Source organism: Populus euphratica, unplaced genomic scaffold (assembly GCF_000495115.2).
Source record: "Populus euphratica unplaced genomic scaffold, PopEup_1.0 scaffold17.1, whole genome shotgun sequence".
Taxonomy (NCBI): Eukaryota; Viridiplantae; Streptophyta; class Magnoliopsida; order Malpighiales; family Salicaceae; genus Populus; species Populus euphratica.
The window spans coordinates 200,568-217,329 of NW_011499884.1; the positions used below are offsets into that span (position 1 = coordinate 200,568).

At 31.9% G+C, this 16,762-nt stretch overlaps 1 protein-coding gene across 1 annotated transcript; it reads left to right on the forward strand.

Annotated features, from left to right (window-relative positions):
* The first annotated feature begins 2,797 nt into the window (after nucleotides 1–2,797).
* PHO1 (phosphate 1) lies at nucleotides 2,798–11,370 on the forward strand. The gene is given in 16 exon segments (XM_011032160.1): nucleotides 2,798–3,124; nucleotides 4,255–4,285; nucleotides 4,288–4,331; nucleotides 4,519–4,738; nucleotides 6,215–6,554; nucleotides 6,777–6,825; nucleotides 7,857–7,928; nucleotides 8,191–8,320; nucleotides 8,871–8,991; nucleotides 9,322–9,571; nucleotides 9,706–9,810; nucleotides 9,910–9,954; nucleotides 10,067–10,219; nucleotides 10,357–10,635; nucleotides 10,724–10,860; nucleotides 10,974–11,370. Coding segments are annotated over 16 exon segments (2,307 nt in total). The 5' UTR covers nucleotides 2,798–2,884; the 3' UTR covers nucleotides 11,065–11,370.
* Nucleotides 11,371–16,762: the final 5,392 nt, after the last annotated feature.

The following is a 16,762-nucleotide window of genomic DNA, read 5'->3' on the forward strand; positions in this document are numbered from 1 at the left end:
AATTTCTACTAAGAAAAAACTTACAGTAAAGAAACCCAAAAAAAAAAATGTTAATCCCACTAATTACTTAGATGCTTTGTAATTATATATGAGTAGCATGAAGAATTTTTCTTATTACGAGAATTTAGCTTCAAAAGGTAGTATGATATTAAAGGGTTTGAGACAGATTTCAAATTTGAGTTAAAATATGTATTTTTTGTAAAAATCTGAAACAACTGAAATTTACTTATTTATCTAAATTCATAAAATATACTTTCTAAAAATTAAGGTTTCCTTGAATTCCAAAAAAATAATCCAGCAACTAATTATACTGGAGATCAAACGATCTGCACCTGATGCTGGTTACTGCACTCGGAATTATTCTACATTTTTTTTTGGATTAATTAGCCGATACTAAATTAAAGAAAAATGATCTTGAGCCCAATTAACCGATCACGAATGACGTTGATGATGGGTGCCAAGTTCAAGTTTTCAAGACCCCATTGTTTATATTTTAATGAAGAAATTAGAATAAGCTAGTTCCTTAATGGCAGAACCACTGTTACCGCTCATCTTAGCTATGTTTTGATGATCAATCGCATGCTATATCACATTATCATGCTAATTATCCATATCTTCTGTGTTGAGCTATTAGAAAGTCAAATTGAACTTTCCTGTTATCTTGTAGCTAGCATCTATTAAAGTGCATACCTTTAATATTGAATATGAATTTAGTCACGAGATTCCATGCAAAAATTATATTTTGATTCCTATTTATGGAGAAGATGTACTTATATCCAAGCTATATTTTGAGTTTTAAGATTCGCACTTATTTTTTATAATCTTTTTATTTTTTTAAAAAAATCAATATTATTTTAACATTATTTAATTTAATTTTTAACCGAAAAAAACCCCAATATAATACAACACATTATGAAGCCCCTATCTTGAGACCGGACAGTGAGGGGTAGCTTCGTCGATGGGCTTTTCTAAAAAGAAAACTTTAAAGTGTTATATAACATCAATTAAATAGTAATAGTAAAATAAATGTAGTGTTAGTGTCATTAATTACTACTATTTACTAATTGATGTGACATCTATATAAGACAATTAATAAAGTTTTTTCCAGCATAGCCAACCCCTCGCATAAGGGGAATATAATGCATCGATTATAATGGTAATATATTATAATAAATTCCATATTTTAAACAAGTGAAAAAGAAAATATAATGGTATATAGAGCACCGAGTTTCTTTTCTTTCTTTTGATAAAACAGTACTATTTTAATGATTCTGTCATCGTGATTCGTAGTGGAAACAAACCACCAAACCTTTTTTTTACGGTCCTGGTATCTCAAATTTTGGGATTTAACTTGTTTTTTTAGCTTTATTTACATCATTTTCTCTGATTTAATCTAGCTGCATCCTTCAAATGAAATTTAAAATTTTTAAAATATTTTTGAATCAATTTTTTACGTGTTAAAATTAAGTTTTTTTAAAAAAATTTAATCTAATCATAGACGAGTTATCTATAACTGGTGCATTTATGTGAATTGTTTTCCTCTCAATTTCTCTGTGTGTATAGGATATAAGCATAAAAAATTAAGAGTAATGCTACATAAAAGTTTGTTTTTAAATTATTTTCTTTAAAGAAATAATTAATAACTTAATACCCGAATTTATGAGCTCAATTCCTCATTTCTATAATCAACCAGACAAGAGTATCATATCTTCTTTTATTTTTTATAATGAAAATGGATGAGATTCTAATTAATAATGCTTAGATTTAGTCCATGTAAACTATATTTGTGTAATGTCAATTTTAAAGAGATTAATTTTTAATTAATGTCTCATGTTATATATTGAGGAAATTCAACTAAGGGAGTTTTGAAGCATGAGATTAATGTGAGCGTATTTAATACATAAATTAGATAAAATAGTGTGAGTTTAGAACATGAGATAAATGAGATTAATTGTGCGTATATTAATATACAGATTACATGAAATAAGAAGCATATATAATTTAATATTTCTTGTTTGATAAGATTGATTTTCTCTGTACTGATTCTTCCACTATACAATAAAAATATTTGAAATTGTTAGATATATTACTGTTAGATTTAATTCTTTGTTGTATTTGATATTCTGTCGGCCTGCTTTTTTACCGATCGATTCCTTCATCTATTGATATTTAGGGTTACTGATAATTTTTCTAGGTACTACATAAATTGATTTTAATATTGTTGAGTATAATTTTGTCTAAAATATATCTTAATAATTTTAGTCTTGTTTTGTGAACCCCACACACACACACATTGTTGTGGGTTAACCATCTAGTTCTTAGTCAAATTAGGATTAACATAGGATTAGTTGTGAGTGTTTAAGAAGTGTGGTAATTTTTATTTTTTTAATGTATTTTATTTAAAAGATATCAAATTGATTTTTTTAGTGTTTTTTATGATTTTGATTTGGTGATGTTAAAAATAAAAAAATTATAATTAATTTTAATATATTTTCAATTGAAAAATATTTTTTAAAAGCATCATGAACCACAATATATCAAACAAGCAATGTTTTGTAGACAATAATACAATTGCATATTTATTTATTTTTAATACAAATGCCCATTATTTTTACCTTTGAATACACTGAAAACTTATTTAATTTTTATTTTCCAATTTTCACTTCTAGCTACCTAACTTAAGCGTGCAAGAAAAGATTGCCATGGTGTCCGTGAATACTAACAAACGACCTCACTTCAGTCCCCCCTACGTTTCTATCTTTCCCTCTTTCTATATATATAAACCTCCCCAATCCCACTCACACCCTCTAAGGGCCTCTTCTCTCCTTCTTCTTCTTCTTCCTATCTTTCTCTCAACAATTCCTTTCCATTTAGAAAGAAGAAAATGGTGAAGTTTTCAAAGGAGCTTGAAGCTCAACTAATCCCAGAATGGAAGGACGCCTTTGTAAACTACTGGCAACTCAAAAAACAGATAAAGAAGATCAAGCTCTCACAAAAACCCGCACATCCCCACCATGTTCTTGATCATGAATATGGTCTCTCGATTTTTGATCCCATTCGCTCCCTCGCCAATAATATATCCAGCAAGCTCTTCCACTCTGATACCATGACCGAAATCATTCAGGTACTTGTCAACTTAACATCTACATACATGCATATATATGAACACACACGTACATCATGTGCACATTGGTGTATGTATTATTCATGTCTTAACGTGTAGTCTTCCATCTTCATTTGGGTGAAGTTGGGTTTTTTTGGGTACATGAATAGTTAAGATGGGATTTTGGCCATCAATTGGCTTTCCCGGTAAGTTCACACACCTAGAAATTGGAGTATTTCGATTAGATTTTTGTGTTTGTTTTGTGAGGCTAATATTATGGCGCAATTTTATCTAATTGTGGTAGTAATTATTTTTAAAAATATTTTTATTTAAATTAGTATTAAAATAATATATATTTTTTATTTTTAAAAATTTATATTCAACACCGACATATTAAAAACAATTTAAAATTAAAAAAAAATCATTTTTTTTCAGAGCAGCGGGGCATCAATTTTACACCCATAAAGTATCAGGTTTTCGGATGTATAGATACATGCGCCGATACATAAATTCCTCCGCCTTTCGGTTTTCATCATTTCTGGGTATATATCCTCTGTTTTTGTTCCTCGTCCGCTTTCAGTCCATGCTGACGCACCATCGTACCAGAAAATAATGGCTTTCTCTACAGAACTCCAGGTGGTTTTTGGTTTTATTTAGGGTATTTTTGCTGTTCTCTTATTTTAAGAGTTCCCTGTAGTCGACACCCAACGTTGAATGAATGGGTCAGGCATCTTTATTACAGCATCTGTCGCCGTTCTTTTGAAGTCACAAACCTATTGTTTTACAGATGTAGAAGTCATACAATTCTCTCCGCTAAATTAAATATTTAATTAATTTCTCTAGCTATTGCATAAGTGGAAGCTCTTCTATTCCTCCACTAAACACTTTAATGATGATACATGGGACTCGAGGAAATGTTGTTATAATCCAGCAAGTGAGGCTTCTTTTTGTATTATTTTTTTCATCTAGTTTTGGTAATTTATCCATTCTCTCACGAAATCAAGGAAACGGTTATATAGGGTGCTCAATGTCACGATATTATTGTGAAAAACGTAGAGAAGAACAGGGACTCCGATAAAAATATAAACTAAAAGAAAAGGTTCAGCAAAAGGCAAGGAGGTTGTTTAGTATATATTTTTCGTTGGTTACAGGTAAAGAGCAGGAGAATGGAGGATGGTGATGAGTGTACCAAACTGAGCTTGTTCAATTGTTCTCAGAAGAAGATGAGGTATATATTAAATAGTCGCATGACCTCAGAATATGCTATAAAACACTTGTTACTTACTAGGTTTTACTTTTTAAAATAAAATAAAATAAGTGGATTAATTTTACTAATTTATTCTATGATGTTCCTTACAATTATGAGGGGGAGAGACACATTTAGGGCTTCTGATTTCTTTGTCTTCATATTTTAGGTGAGGGTGTTTTTTGAGGGATTGGATGAGGAGCTAAATAAAGTGAACCAGTTTTACAAGACCAAAGAGAGTGAGTTTCTTGAAAGAGGAGAGATTCTAAACAAGCAGCTAGAGATTTTACTGGACCTCAAACGGATCCTCAATGAACGCCGCCGTAAGCCGAACGCCGGGGTTCTTTCTCGTTCCTGGTCATCTTCACCTCGGAACTCTGATTTTTCTGGTTAGGACTTCCTTCTCTTTTCTTAACATAAAATCAGTAATTTTACGGGCATGTTTTAAATAGAGGTCTTAATGGTATTTTATTATGAACTAATAAGTGAAATGTTCTTAATTTAGGAATTTGTCAATTCTTTTTTTTTTAACATCTTTTAATATTTTGAATCTTAATTTATTAGAGCTTTAATATATAATAGACTGTTCCATCAATAATATCTCATTATTATGAAGAAAAAAAATCAGTAAATACATCTAAACAATTTATATGTTTTTATTTATTCTTTGTTTTTGTTTTAAGTAATGAGAACACATATAAAACACGAACGTATTAACTGGTTGGACGCGTTTTTTGGGTGCCCAATTTGATTAAACTAAAACTAATGGTTGTATGATGTCATGCCATGATGTGAATGATTTCAGAAAGAGATGTGTTGATTCTATCTAGTTGTCTTACGTGGAATCTTTGAATTGTTTGTCAAATGTTTCTATGATGCTTATTGTCGTATGGCATCCGTATCTATATTATATAGACTATATGCACAGTCCAAATTGGGGGGGGGGGGGAATCCCATTTCATGCACAAGGAATAAGTAGAAAAAACGTACAAATTAATTCCTTTCAAATGTTATTCTATTTTGAATTTTCCTTGATGCAAAAGATATCTATATTTCTGATAATTAAGTAGTTACTGTTCTTACAATATGGTTCTTGGAGGGTATGAGATCACACATCAGAAATATATCTCTTGTTTAATTCACGATTGTCAAACTACGGTCCATAGAACACTTTTCCAGAGATGGGAAGAGAGGGAGTCATCTAACACTAGTAATTAATGCATTAAAACAAAAGCTAAAAAAATAATGGAGATTGTAAACAGAAATTTGGCAAGACTCGATCAGAACACACGAAAGAAGAGAAAATATTGGATGAAAAAAAATAAAAATTAGTGTGTTGTAGTGGCATGTTTTCTGATGATAATCTTGTGCACGGAATACCATATCAGATGACATGTTTCTAAAAAGAAAGATTTTATTGATGTTTGATGCTTAGCGAATCTAGTTTGATAGGAGTAGATGGATAGAAATGTTCATGTGGAAAGCTTTGATGGATAGAAATGGTGGAAGATAATGATATAAGATAAGAGGACAGCAGTTTTCTAGCTGTCCATAGAAATTGGTGTCCCTAATCTTATCAGCCCAACATCTAGCTACGACCCATCACATCTTCACAAATTAAATCAGTTTCGTAAAAATTCTACACTCATTAGACCGTTTACACACGAAGTTGAATCTCTAACTTTTGGGCTTTTAGCATACGAGAGAGAGTGACAAGACGAGAAGCAAATTTCCAATAAGGCCTAGGATTAATTTTGCATACGAGTGTATGTGCTAGCTCCTTGCAAATTAGCTTGCTTTTATGAGCAATATCTATTTGTTTGTGTGCATAGTACGTGTTTCTGATATTGCAATCATGCATGCAGAGAGTGCAAGTGAATCAAATGAGATCTCAACAGATTCACAAACTGATGAAATCATCGCAGCACTAGAGAAAAATGGTATCAATTTCATCAACTCGGCGACAAGAACAAAAACAAAGAAAGGGAAACATAAGATGGCAATGAGGATTGACATTCCGGCTACGACACCAACACGAACAATCACAGCCGTAACATCGATGTTGTGGGAAGATTTGGTCAATAATCCTAAAAAAGAAGGTGCCGGTGATTTCATTAATAGAAAGAAGATCCAGTGTGCTGAGAAGATGATTAGAGGTGCATTTGTGGAGCTCTATAGAGGCCTTGGTCTACTTAAAACGTACAGGTTAATTCCTACTCCAATATGTATTCCTGACCAAATGATCAAGTATTCGCGCTGCTAAAATCCTCCATGCATGGACTGTCGTGTATAAAATATTTTCAATTGATTATATTTATAAAATCTCAATTATTAAAATATGCACGGAGAGAGAGAGAGAGACTTGCAACTTCCAAGGATTTTCGTGTCATGAAATATCTAACATATGTGTTTGCCTATTGTTGGCAGCTCACTGAATATGGTGGCCTTCACGAAAATATTGAAGAAATTCGACAAGGTAAGGTGGTCCCACTCAGCCTTTTCAGTACACATGTTGGCACTATGATTGGTCATGGAAGGAAGAGATCGAAATATATTTTCCATCAGTTGGTTATAATATTATCTGAGCTCATTTCTTTTTTCTTTTTTCTTTTTTCTTTTTTATGAATGAAAAATTATAATGATCAAAATCAACTAAACAGGGTAGAGCCCTATACAAAATCAGAAAAAGAAGCCCAAAGAGGGGGAATTAACCACTATCGTTTCCATTATCAAAAGCCTTAACAAGTGAATTAAAGTATCTAATTCATTTCTAATCTGTACTAAAAATTAAGTACTGTATATTTGGAAGCCAGATATGCGGATATTATTATAATGAATTGTATTTTATTTCTTTTTAATTCTGTTTCTAGCTAACGCAAGAAAAACCTTTATTTTTAATGTTTAATTGATAGAAGATTATTATATAATTTAATTTGTTCTAATAATAATGAAATCATCCCTGCAAGGAAACCGCGAGGATGCATACACATCGGTTCAGTTTCAGAAATTAAGAATATTTGCATCTTGTGAAAGCAAACCTTTTCTAACTTTGAGTTGGAGACAAAAACATCAATATATATGTTCCTCACATGAAGAATGTGAGACCAACAAAGAAGCCAACCTAGAATCAAACACGACCAATTTACCTATCTCATCCCATGATTTAAAATAGTCTTGATGATGTGATTGATGATAAGAGGGATTGGAGTTCTTTTTGAAGAATTAAGGTAGCGGGCTGGACTTCATGTCCGTTTTAATTTATTTTTTTAATAAGAATTATTCTTTTATGTTTTATTATCATTTTAATTTTGATATGCTAATTTTAAAAAATATAAAAATATTATTTTAATATATTTTTAAATAAAAAACATTTTAAACCTCAACCACTATTATAATTTTAAATATATTAGTGATGCAATTTTAAGATTTTCCTACTCTATATGTCATTTGCATAAACTTCTATTGGTGTTTATAGAATTAAAACTGGGATATTTTATACATAAACAGGTATCCAATCAGCAGGCATCGGCAAGTTACTTAACAGTAGTGAAGAGATCCCACTTTATTAGCTCCGATAAGGTAATAAGATGCCTTGTTGTGCGTCTGGTGCTCTTGCATCCTTTGATCGATTGCACGTGATCATGCTTTGGTTCCTAATTCTTCTACCACTAACAAATGTCTGTCCATGTCAAAATTAATGTCTGTGCCATCTTGCGGTTAGCTGATCTCCACAATTATGTTATTTGCATTTTGTTTACTGGTTTTAATTAATTACATTTGGAGAGTGGGATTAATGGTTTTCTAATAAGCATTATGGGTAATAATATACTTTGTTGATTAGGTTGTTAGGCTAATGGATGATGTGGAGTCCATATTCACAAAGCACTTCGCCAACAATGACAGGAAAAGGGCTATGAAGTTCCTGAGACCCCAGAGACAAAGAGAGTCTCACATGGTCACTTTTTTTGTTGGTAACTAGTCTTTCCCTCTCCCTTCCTCTCTTATACTGGATCATTAATATTTGAGAGCAATATTCATCACTATACGTTTAATTTAGTGCATTTGGCAAAGAAATATGGAGAAAAAATCATTTCTCCCGAGGTAAAAATAAATGAGAAGAGAATAGCCCCCAAGGGTTAATACAAGTTGTGAGATTTGACTTTGGATACGGAATGGTTTTGGGCTCAGGTTATATCCTTGGCTTTTTTAGCATGTAAAAAAAAAAATATCAGTCTAAGCATTCTCTTCCATGATTGGTCCAATACGACTAATCACACTGCAAGATATAAACGGAACAAGATTATGTAACATCTCTGCTTTCTTAACTAATGACAGAAAAATCACCTTCTGTAATGGACAACATAGAGTGCTGGCCACTAATCCCATTAGTAGAATTAACCCTCATTCATGCTTGTTAGTGCATTTAGAGGGACTCATCAACCAGTGAGGCTGGTGGTGTCAGGAAAATTCTGTTTGTGTTCATCAATTGAAGATTTCCCTTTTTGTTTTTGCTTATTGCAGGATTATTTACTGGCTGTTTTGTATCACTGTTCAGTGTATACGCAATCTTGGCTCACTTATCTGGTATTTTTAGGCCAAATTCTGAGAGATCATATGTGGAAACTGTCTACCCTGTTTTCAGGTGACTATTATAAACATAATCTTTAATCCACCTAGTAATTCTTCACATACATTGTCTACATGATTTTTAACTTAAAACTTGCAGATCGATTTGACAAAAAAAATCGTAAATTATGTACTAATGTTGCAATTAGCAGCCCATTTACTCTAGAATCTTTTTAACAAAAAAATGTTTGGCAAAGAATTGGAAGCACTTGTTATGTTTTAATGGACTTGGTGACTAAAAAGGCATTCCTTGTAACTGGATTGACAAGAACTGAAGGATTTATTAAGTAGGAGAACGCACATTGTAAGCAACAACGCAATTGATGAACCAAATGTGATCATGCAGTGTCTTTGCCTTGTTAAGTTTGCACTTGTTTATGTATGGGTGCAACCTCTTCATGTGGAAGGGAACAAGGATCAACTACAACTTCATTTTTGAATTCCAACCCAGCACAGCCCTCAAGTACAGAGACGCCTTTCTCATTTGCACCACCTTCATGACCTCGGTGGTTGCGGCAATGGTAATCCATCTTCTCTTAAGAGCTAGTGGTTTTTCGCCAAACCATGTTGATGCCATTCCTGGGATTCTCCTCGTTGTAAGTGTTACTGGTTCCTGTTTTAAGTTTTCCTACTAGTCTGTATGCACCAGCATTGAATGTTTGCAAAAGTAGAAATCATTGATGTGATACCAAACTAGAGATTGATGCTGATAACCGAACACATTTCTCAGATTTTTGTTTTCGTGCTCATTTGCCCATTTGACATCTTCTATCGCCCAACACGTTATTGCTTCGTCCGTACTATAAGAAACACAGTCTGCTCTCCATTTTACAAGGTATGCTTGCTTATTTTGTTGAACATTATAAAAACTTTTCAGTGTAATAACGCAAAATTCTGTTTTTTGGCTTGCTTGATTGAAACACCATATATGCAGGTTTTGATGGTCGACTTTTTCATGGCAGACCAGCTTACTAGCCAGGTGATTCCTCTTATTAGCATATAACTTACTGCTTGAAGCCTTCTATGTTTTCTTCTCTCTTGATTTCTATTAGTTTGCAGCCCGGATAATCCTCGTTTTGATTTTCATACAGATTCCATTAATGAGGTACATGGAATCCACAGCTTGTTACTTTATAGCTGGGAGTTTCAAGACTCATAGATATGAAACCTGCAACTCCGGAAGGCTATACAGGGAGCTTGCTTATGTCATTTCATTTTTGCCTTACTATTGGCGTGCTATGCAGGTATAATATATACCCCTTACTTTTTTTTCTCCAATTAACACATTTTTTATTGGATAATGAAAAATTATTTAACTTTTAGTTACTCATAACCAACTTTTTTTATGGCTCCAATTAATACATTTTTCTGTTAATGAAAGTGTGCAAGAAGATGGTTTGATGAAAGTGACCTGAACCATTTGGCTAACATGGGGAAGTACGTTTCTGCCATGGTGGCAGCCGGTGCGAGGCTTACTTACGCTAATCAGGAGAACCACCTATGGTTAGGTATAGTCCTGGTTACTTCTGTGTTTGCTACCATATATCAATTGTACTGGGATTTTGTTAAGGACTGGGGACTTCTCAACTCTAAATCCAAGAATCTGTGGCTAAGAGATGATTTGATTCTAAAGAACAAAAGCGTCTATTACATGTCCATCGTGAGTTCTCCCTCCATTTAAATCCTGCAAGTCCTTCCTTTCAAAAGTTTAAGTATGGAAGTTAACAGATTGAGAAGTTGAATTGCAGGCCCTGAACATAGTTCTTAGAGTTGCTTGGGTGGAGACTGTCATGGGGTTCCGCTTCAATATGGTTGAGTCACGTATGTTAGATTTTTTCTTGGCTTCTTTGGAGGTAATTCGACGTGGCCATTGGAATTTTTACAGGTACATTTTATTTCAACCTCAAATAACTTAGGAATGTTGATGACAAGAACTTTGTGATCTATGGAGACGAAAAATTCCAATCTTCTAATATTCGTCAGATTGTGCCGAAACAGGTTGGAGAATGAACATCTGAATAATGTTGGAAAGTTCAGGGCAGTGAAGGCAGTTCCCCTGCCATTCCGCGACACTGATTCTGATGGCTGAGATGTTCTTCCATCAAAATGTATAGAGTTCCCGTGCAAGTTCATTCCAGATGAAGTCCCTGGAAGGCGGACATAATGACATAAATGGGCCATATTCAGTACTTCTTATGATGACATATATGGAATCCGTATCTTATAAGAAAATGTGCGAGTATCCTTGCCCTTCTGCACAGATCCAGTTGATTCTGCTATTGTAAAGCTCTGAGTGTAATGAAGAAAGCGAACATCAAGTTTACTTTGTATTATCTTGTACAATGTTTGGGAATTCTAACTTCGATTGGATTATATGAATGAAACTACCAAAAAATTTGAAAAAATTTCGCTGTCCTTTCAATAAAATTTTTGCATGGTATAACAAATAGTTGCATTGAATTGAATGAAGTGGATGTTTGAGAACTATTATTGAAACCATCTAAAAATTTAAGTTTTTATATTAAATTTTTTAATATAATATTAAAGTTTTAATGGCTAAACGATTTTGAATTCAAATTTCATCACCACTTATCTAATAATTTTAATTTTTAGATTGATAGTTTTCAATTGAGAAAGTATATTAAAATATAATATTGAACTATTCTTTGAAGTTTAACTAATAATTTAAATTTTTGAGTTAAATTAGTTTTTTAAATGAATTTTAAGCATTTTGAAGATAAAAGAGAGACACCAAATGAATTATAAGCATGTTGAAGATAAAAAAAAGAAAGCAGATGGCAAACTTGAATGCTAGAAAACATAATCAGGGTAGAATTAATTTACATCTGTTTCTATCAAATAGCAACAAACAAAAAAAATAGAAAAAGCACCCGATGAGAAATCTTACAGTCAATTTTAGCACCAGTAATTAGTAATAATCTATCATATTGCGGATTTGCACTTGTATGTAATCTAGGGCATTTCAGTTTTAATTTCATTTGCTCTATATGCCATGGAAATGGCATGCAAAGGGGTTATCAACTTGTCAAGACCTTAAAATTGAAGGCATTTTTCAAGACACGCAACGTCAGAAATGGAGACGCAAAAGAAAAGCTTGGGTTGGAGAAATTCGTATTAACATTATGAATCATGTTTTTTTTAAAAAAAATTAATTCCTACTGAAACAAATTAATTTTTTGGAAAATATTGAAGATTGCTTAGGACTACCATAAGTCCATGTTACTTTTCTTTCCTATGAGCTTCATATTTTTTGTTTCTAGCCAATAAAGTTGTCCTAGTTTTTAGAAGTTGTTATCTTGCTGGCAGATCATTACATGATTTGCGGCTATTAGTTAGCATTTCATTCTTCTACTATTATTTAATTGTAAGGATGTTTATTAAATAATAATAGTAATCAATTATCCCTTGTTTGTTGCAAATTAGTATTTTTATCCTTGCATTTTCTAAATATCTTGTGTTTCTTCCTTCACTTCGGAAAAAAAATCATCAATTGGTATCATAGCTTTCTTTTGAAGGACCTATGATGGAAGTTAAAACCAGCTTTTCTCAAATTGCTCCTCTTGTCTTCGATGGAGAAAACTGCCAGTTTTGGGAGCGAAAATAAAGATATATGAAGGTGTTAGATCTATGGAAAGTTGTGGAAGAGGATTGTGAAGTTTCTCAATTGTCAAACAATCCAACCATAACTTATATCAAAAGTTATAAGGAAAGAAAAACCAGGAAGTCAAAGGTAGATGTAATGGATTTTTCTCTTGAAATTCAAGTTAGAAGTGGCTAGAATTTTCTAGAAGTTTAAGAAAGCTTTGGGAGTGAAAATGGAGATACATGAAAGCCTTAATTCTATGGGAAGTTGTGGAAAAGGATTATGAAGTTCCTCCCCAAACAATCTAACCATGACTTAGATCAAAAGTCATAAGAGAAGAAAAACCACGAAGTCAAAGGCAAAAGAATGTACAAGATTTTTCTCTTGAAAGTCTAGTTAGAAGTGGCTAAAGTTATATGAAAGTGAAAGAAAATGATAGAAAATCAAAGTTGCTGCAAAATTTAAGTTATAAGTTCAGATAAGGGAAAAAGGTACACCTCAACAAAATTTAATTTGTTTTATCAAGATGTTGGTATTGAGCATGAAAACACTGCTCCTTGCACTCCAAAACAAAATAAAATCAATTAAAGAAGAAACAAATATATAATGGAGATGGTTAGATATATGTTACACGAGAAGGAGTTGCCAAATGATTTTTAGGCAGAGACAGTTAATACAATAATTTTTCTTTAAAATTGAATTACAACAAAGTTTTTGAAATATAAAATATCATTTGAAGCTTGGTGTGGATATAAACATTTACTACGTTTTCTTAAAATATTTGGTAGTGTGTGTTTTGCTCATATTCCATAATTTAAGCATGAAAAACTTGATAAGAAAGCAATTTTTGACATCTTTATACGCTACAGTTCAGCCTCTAAAACCTATAAAGTATATCATTTATAAATAAAAGATGATTATTACAAGAGCTATAAAGTTGAATGAACATGAGCAATGAGACTTGAAGGATTCTTAAAAGAACAATCTTTTTAAAGATCAAACAACACCTTAATAGCAGAATGAACTAGATAATGATCCTCCAATCAAAGACACAAAGTCACTTTTAAACATTTATCAAAGATTTCATGTGGCAATTTATGACTTTGTTAGATATGAAGAAGCTCTCAAAGACCACAAAAGGCACAAAAAAAGGAGTAGATATCTGATTCAAAAGAATAATACTTGGAAATTAGTTGAAATGAAGACAAAAAGTCATTAAAGTGAAGTAAGTGTGTAAAACTAAACTAAATACAGACAATTCAATCAATAAGCACAAGGGCAAGCTAGTAGTTAAAAGGTATGCTTAGATTTTTGGTGTTGATTACTCTAACACTTTTCCTTCTATTGCTAAATTGGATAAAACAAAGCACATAATAGTTGAAAAGTGTTCCAAACAAATGTTAAATCAGCATATATAAATGGTGTTATATAAGAAGAATTATATATGGAGCAGCCAGAAGGATTTATGATTCAAGGTGAATAAGATAGAGTCTACTTGTTAAAAAAGACTCTTTATATACTAAAGCAAGCATCTAGAGCCTGATATAGCAGGATAAATGATCATTTGCTAAGCTCTGGTTTTAAAAAAAAACTTATTTGAGGCCACTCATTATCGTACCCTCTCAAGAGCGCGCCATCGCAGCAACCCTTCACGAAGCGAGGGATAATTGCTGGTGTTTTTGTTTTGTGAAAAAGAAAGTTGTCATATAATATTTTGGTCATTAGAAAACCTAATTGGTCTTTTAGAGATTATAAGACAAGAGACTAGTTGCGCAAAATAAAGGTTTTGGCATCCCTAGTATGCCCTACTTAAGGTAAGCTATTTGGTATTTGGTTCGCCTTATAATTGCTATTGTCTTGGTGTTCTTTAGTCAGTCTTTCTATGATAAGTTTGCTATAATGAATAAACTTGAGTTCAAAGTCCAAAAAAAAAAAAAAATTTGGTCAATATTGATCATACCTTTAGATCATTTGGTCAATATTGATCATACCTTTAGATATGCCTATAAAGTATTTTAAGCATTTGCGACTCGTAAATCACAAGGAAAAGAAATAATAATAAAAAAAAACTAAGTTAGAAATCCAAGGAAATTCAAAGTGCTTTAAAAGCCTATTTTTACCTTAGTATTTCATACATTCACAACTTATAAACCATGGAATCAACAAGTTAGATTACTCATAACAATATTTCAGATGTTTACCTTTCATAGGTTTCTTTGCCCTTATATTATTAAGGGATAATAATTTATTATTCCTAAAAAAGTATTTTGGATATTAATCATTAGAGGTTTTTTAATCCAAATATTAACAGTGAATAAAAGCAAATTATTCTCAATAATATTTTGGATATTAACTCTTTTTGGATTTTTTTAATCTAAATATTAATTGTGAATAAAAAAATTATTTCCAATAATATTTTGGATATTAATCCCGTTGAGATTTCTTTATCCAACTATAAATGGTGAATAAAGATGAATTCTCTAAAAATAAAATTTTTATATTTTTGGAATATTGGCTAATACCCTTTGGAATTTACAAACATGTTGTAAAATTCAAAGTGCATGAAAATAATTTTTTATATTTAAAAAATACATGCTAAAATATTTTTTTAACTTTGAATATTTTTTTTAAAAAAATATTCAAAATATGTTAAAGTATTAGCTATGTGCAACATAAAAAAATTTATATTCTTTTCAAAACACAAACATCCCAATTAAACCAAGTATTGCTATAAAATAAAAAATAAACCATACATATATGTATTCTAAAATTCAAGGAAGCTTAAAATAATTCAAATAGACCTAGCATACCAACTTAAACTTGAAGCCTCAATACAAATCTGTCCATTTTTCTTAAAAGAAAAGCACATTTTCACATGCACCAAAAAAACAATTATGAAACTAAAACCTATAACAGAAGTTGTGACCCACCACCCCTCCTTTTCTTGATCTTGAAACAAATATCATGCTCGTTTCACACGACAAGAAAGATAGCATATTACATGCTAAGACTAAAAAAAAAAAAACAAAGTGTATGATATCTCATTTTCACAAAAATAGAGAAGAAAGCATGAACCCAGAACCAGCCGAAAAAATAAGGTCCCTTAATTAAAAGACCCTTCTTCATGTTTTTCCCCTTTTCTTCTACACATATAAGCCACAACTATCCCTAGGCAATGTTCCATTGCAAGGAGACGTTCAAGCAAATGAAGGTATGGATGATGAAGACCTTGAAAACCTATGGTCACTCACAACAATATAACAAGAATGTTAACATAACATGACCCATCATTTTTCAACAGAAAGGAGTAAGTTATATACACATGAAAGCTAAACATTTGAAAACCAAATCTATAACAAAAAATGTTGCTCCTGCCCACCATTTTTTCTAATCTCTGACATTACCATGGTTGTTTCATACTAAAAGGAAAGAACTTAAAGAGTGTGCCTTTATATCATGTTTATCAAAGATACAAAAAACAAAACCAACAAATCAAATGGCCAGCTATTTCAATTTCAAAGAAACAGAAAGGAAAACATACTCTAGAACTAGCCGAAGTATCACCTCAAATGAAGAGGACCTTCTCTTGTTTTTTTTTTGTTTTCCATCTTGACAGAGCTTTATTCAGGAGCCAAACTCATCATATGCAACATTTTAACGCAGAGAGACATTCAAACAAAAGAATGGAAGAATAATGAAGATCTTTAAAGTTCACAGTTCCTCACAACAAAAAAGCAAAAAAAATATAGATCTAACATAAATAATAATCTAAACTCAAAGACATGGGAATAATAGTAGGCAAGCATACAATGTTGTTGCCAAGATAGAAAATGAATGTTCCAAAACAGAAGCAGAAACAGATTTTGAAAAGAAACAAAACCAAACAAACAGTTTTACATATGTTAAAGAAAAAGAAAGTCAAAACTCATACCTGCGGATCCTACACATTTTGAATGCAGAATATGATATACAAACTAATGGAAAAGCTTCTGCCTTTTTACCTCTAATAACCAAAGAAAGCCTTCTTCTTTTTGTTGTTAGGAGCTTTTTCAAAAAACCCTCTTAGAGTTTTTGTAAACCCCTGTTAGGCAAGGTAGGATAGACTCAAGATAATCCCTTCTCGTTCCTGTTGTTTCTCTATTCTCTTACCCTCAGCCTCATCCTTGTTCTCTCTGTTTTTCCT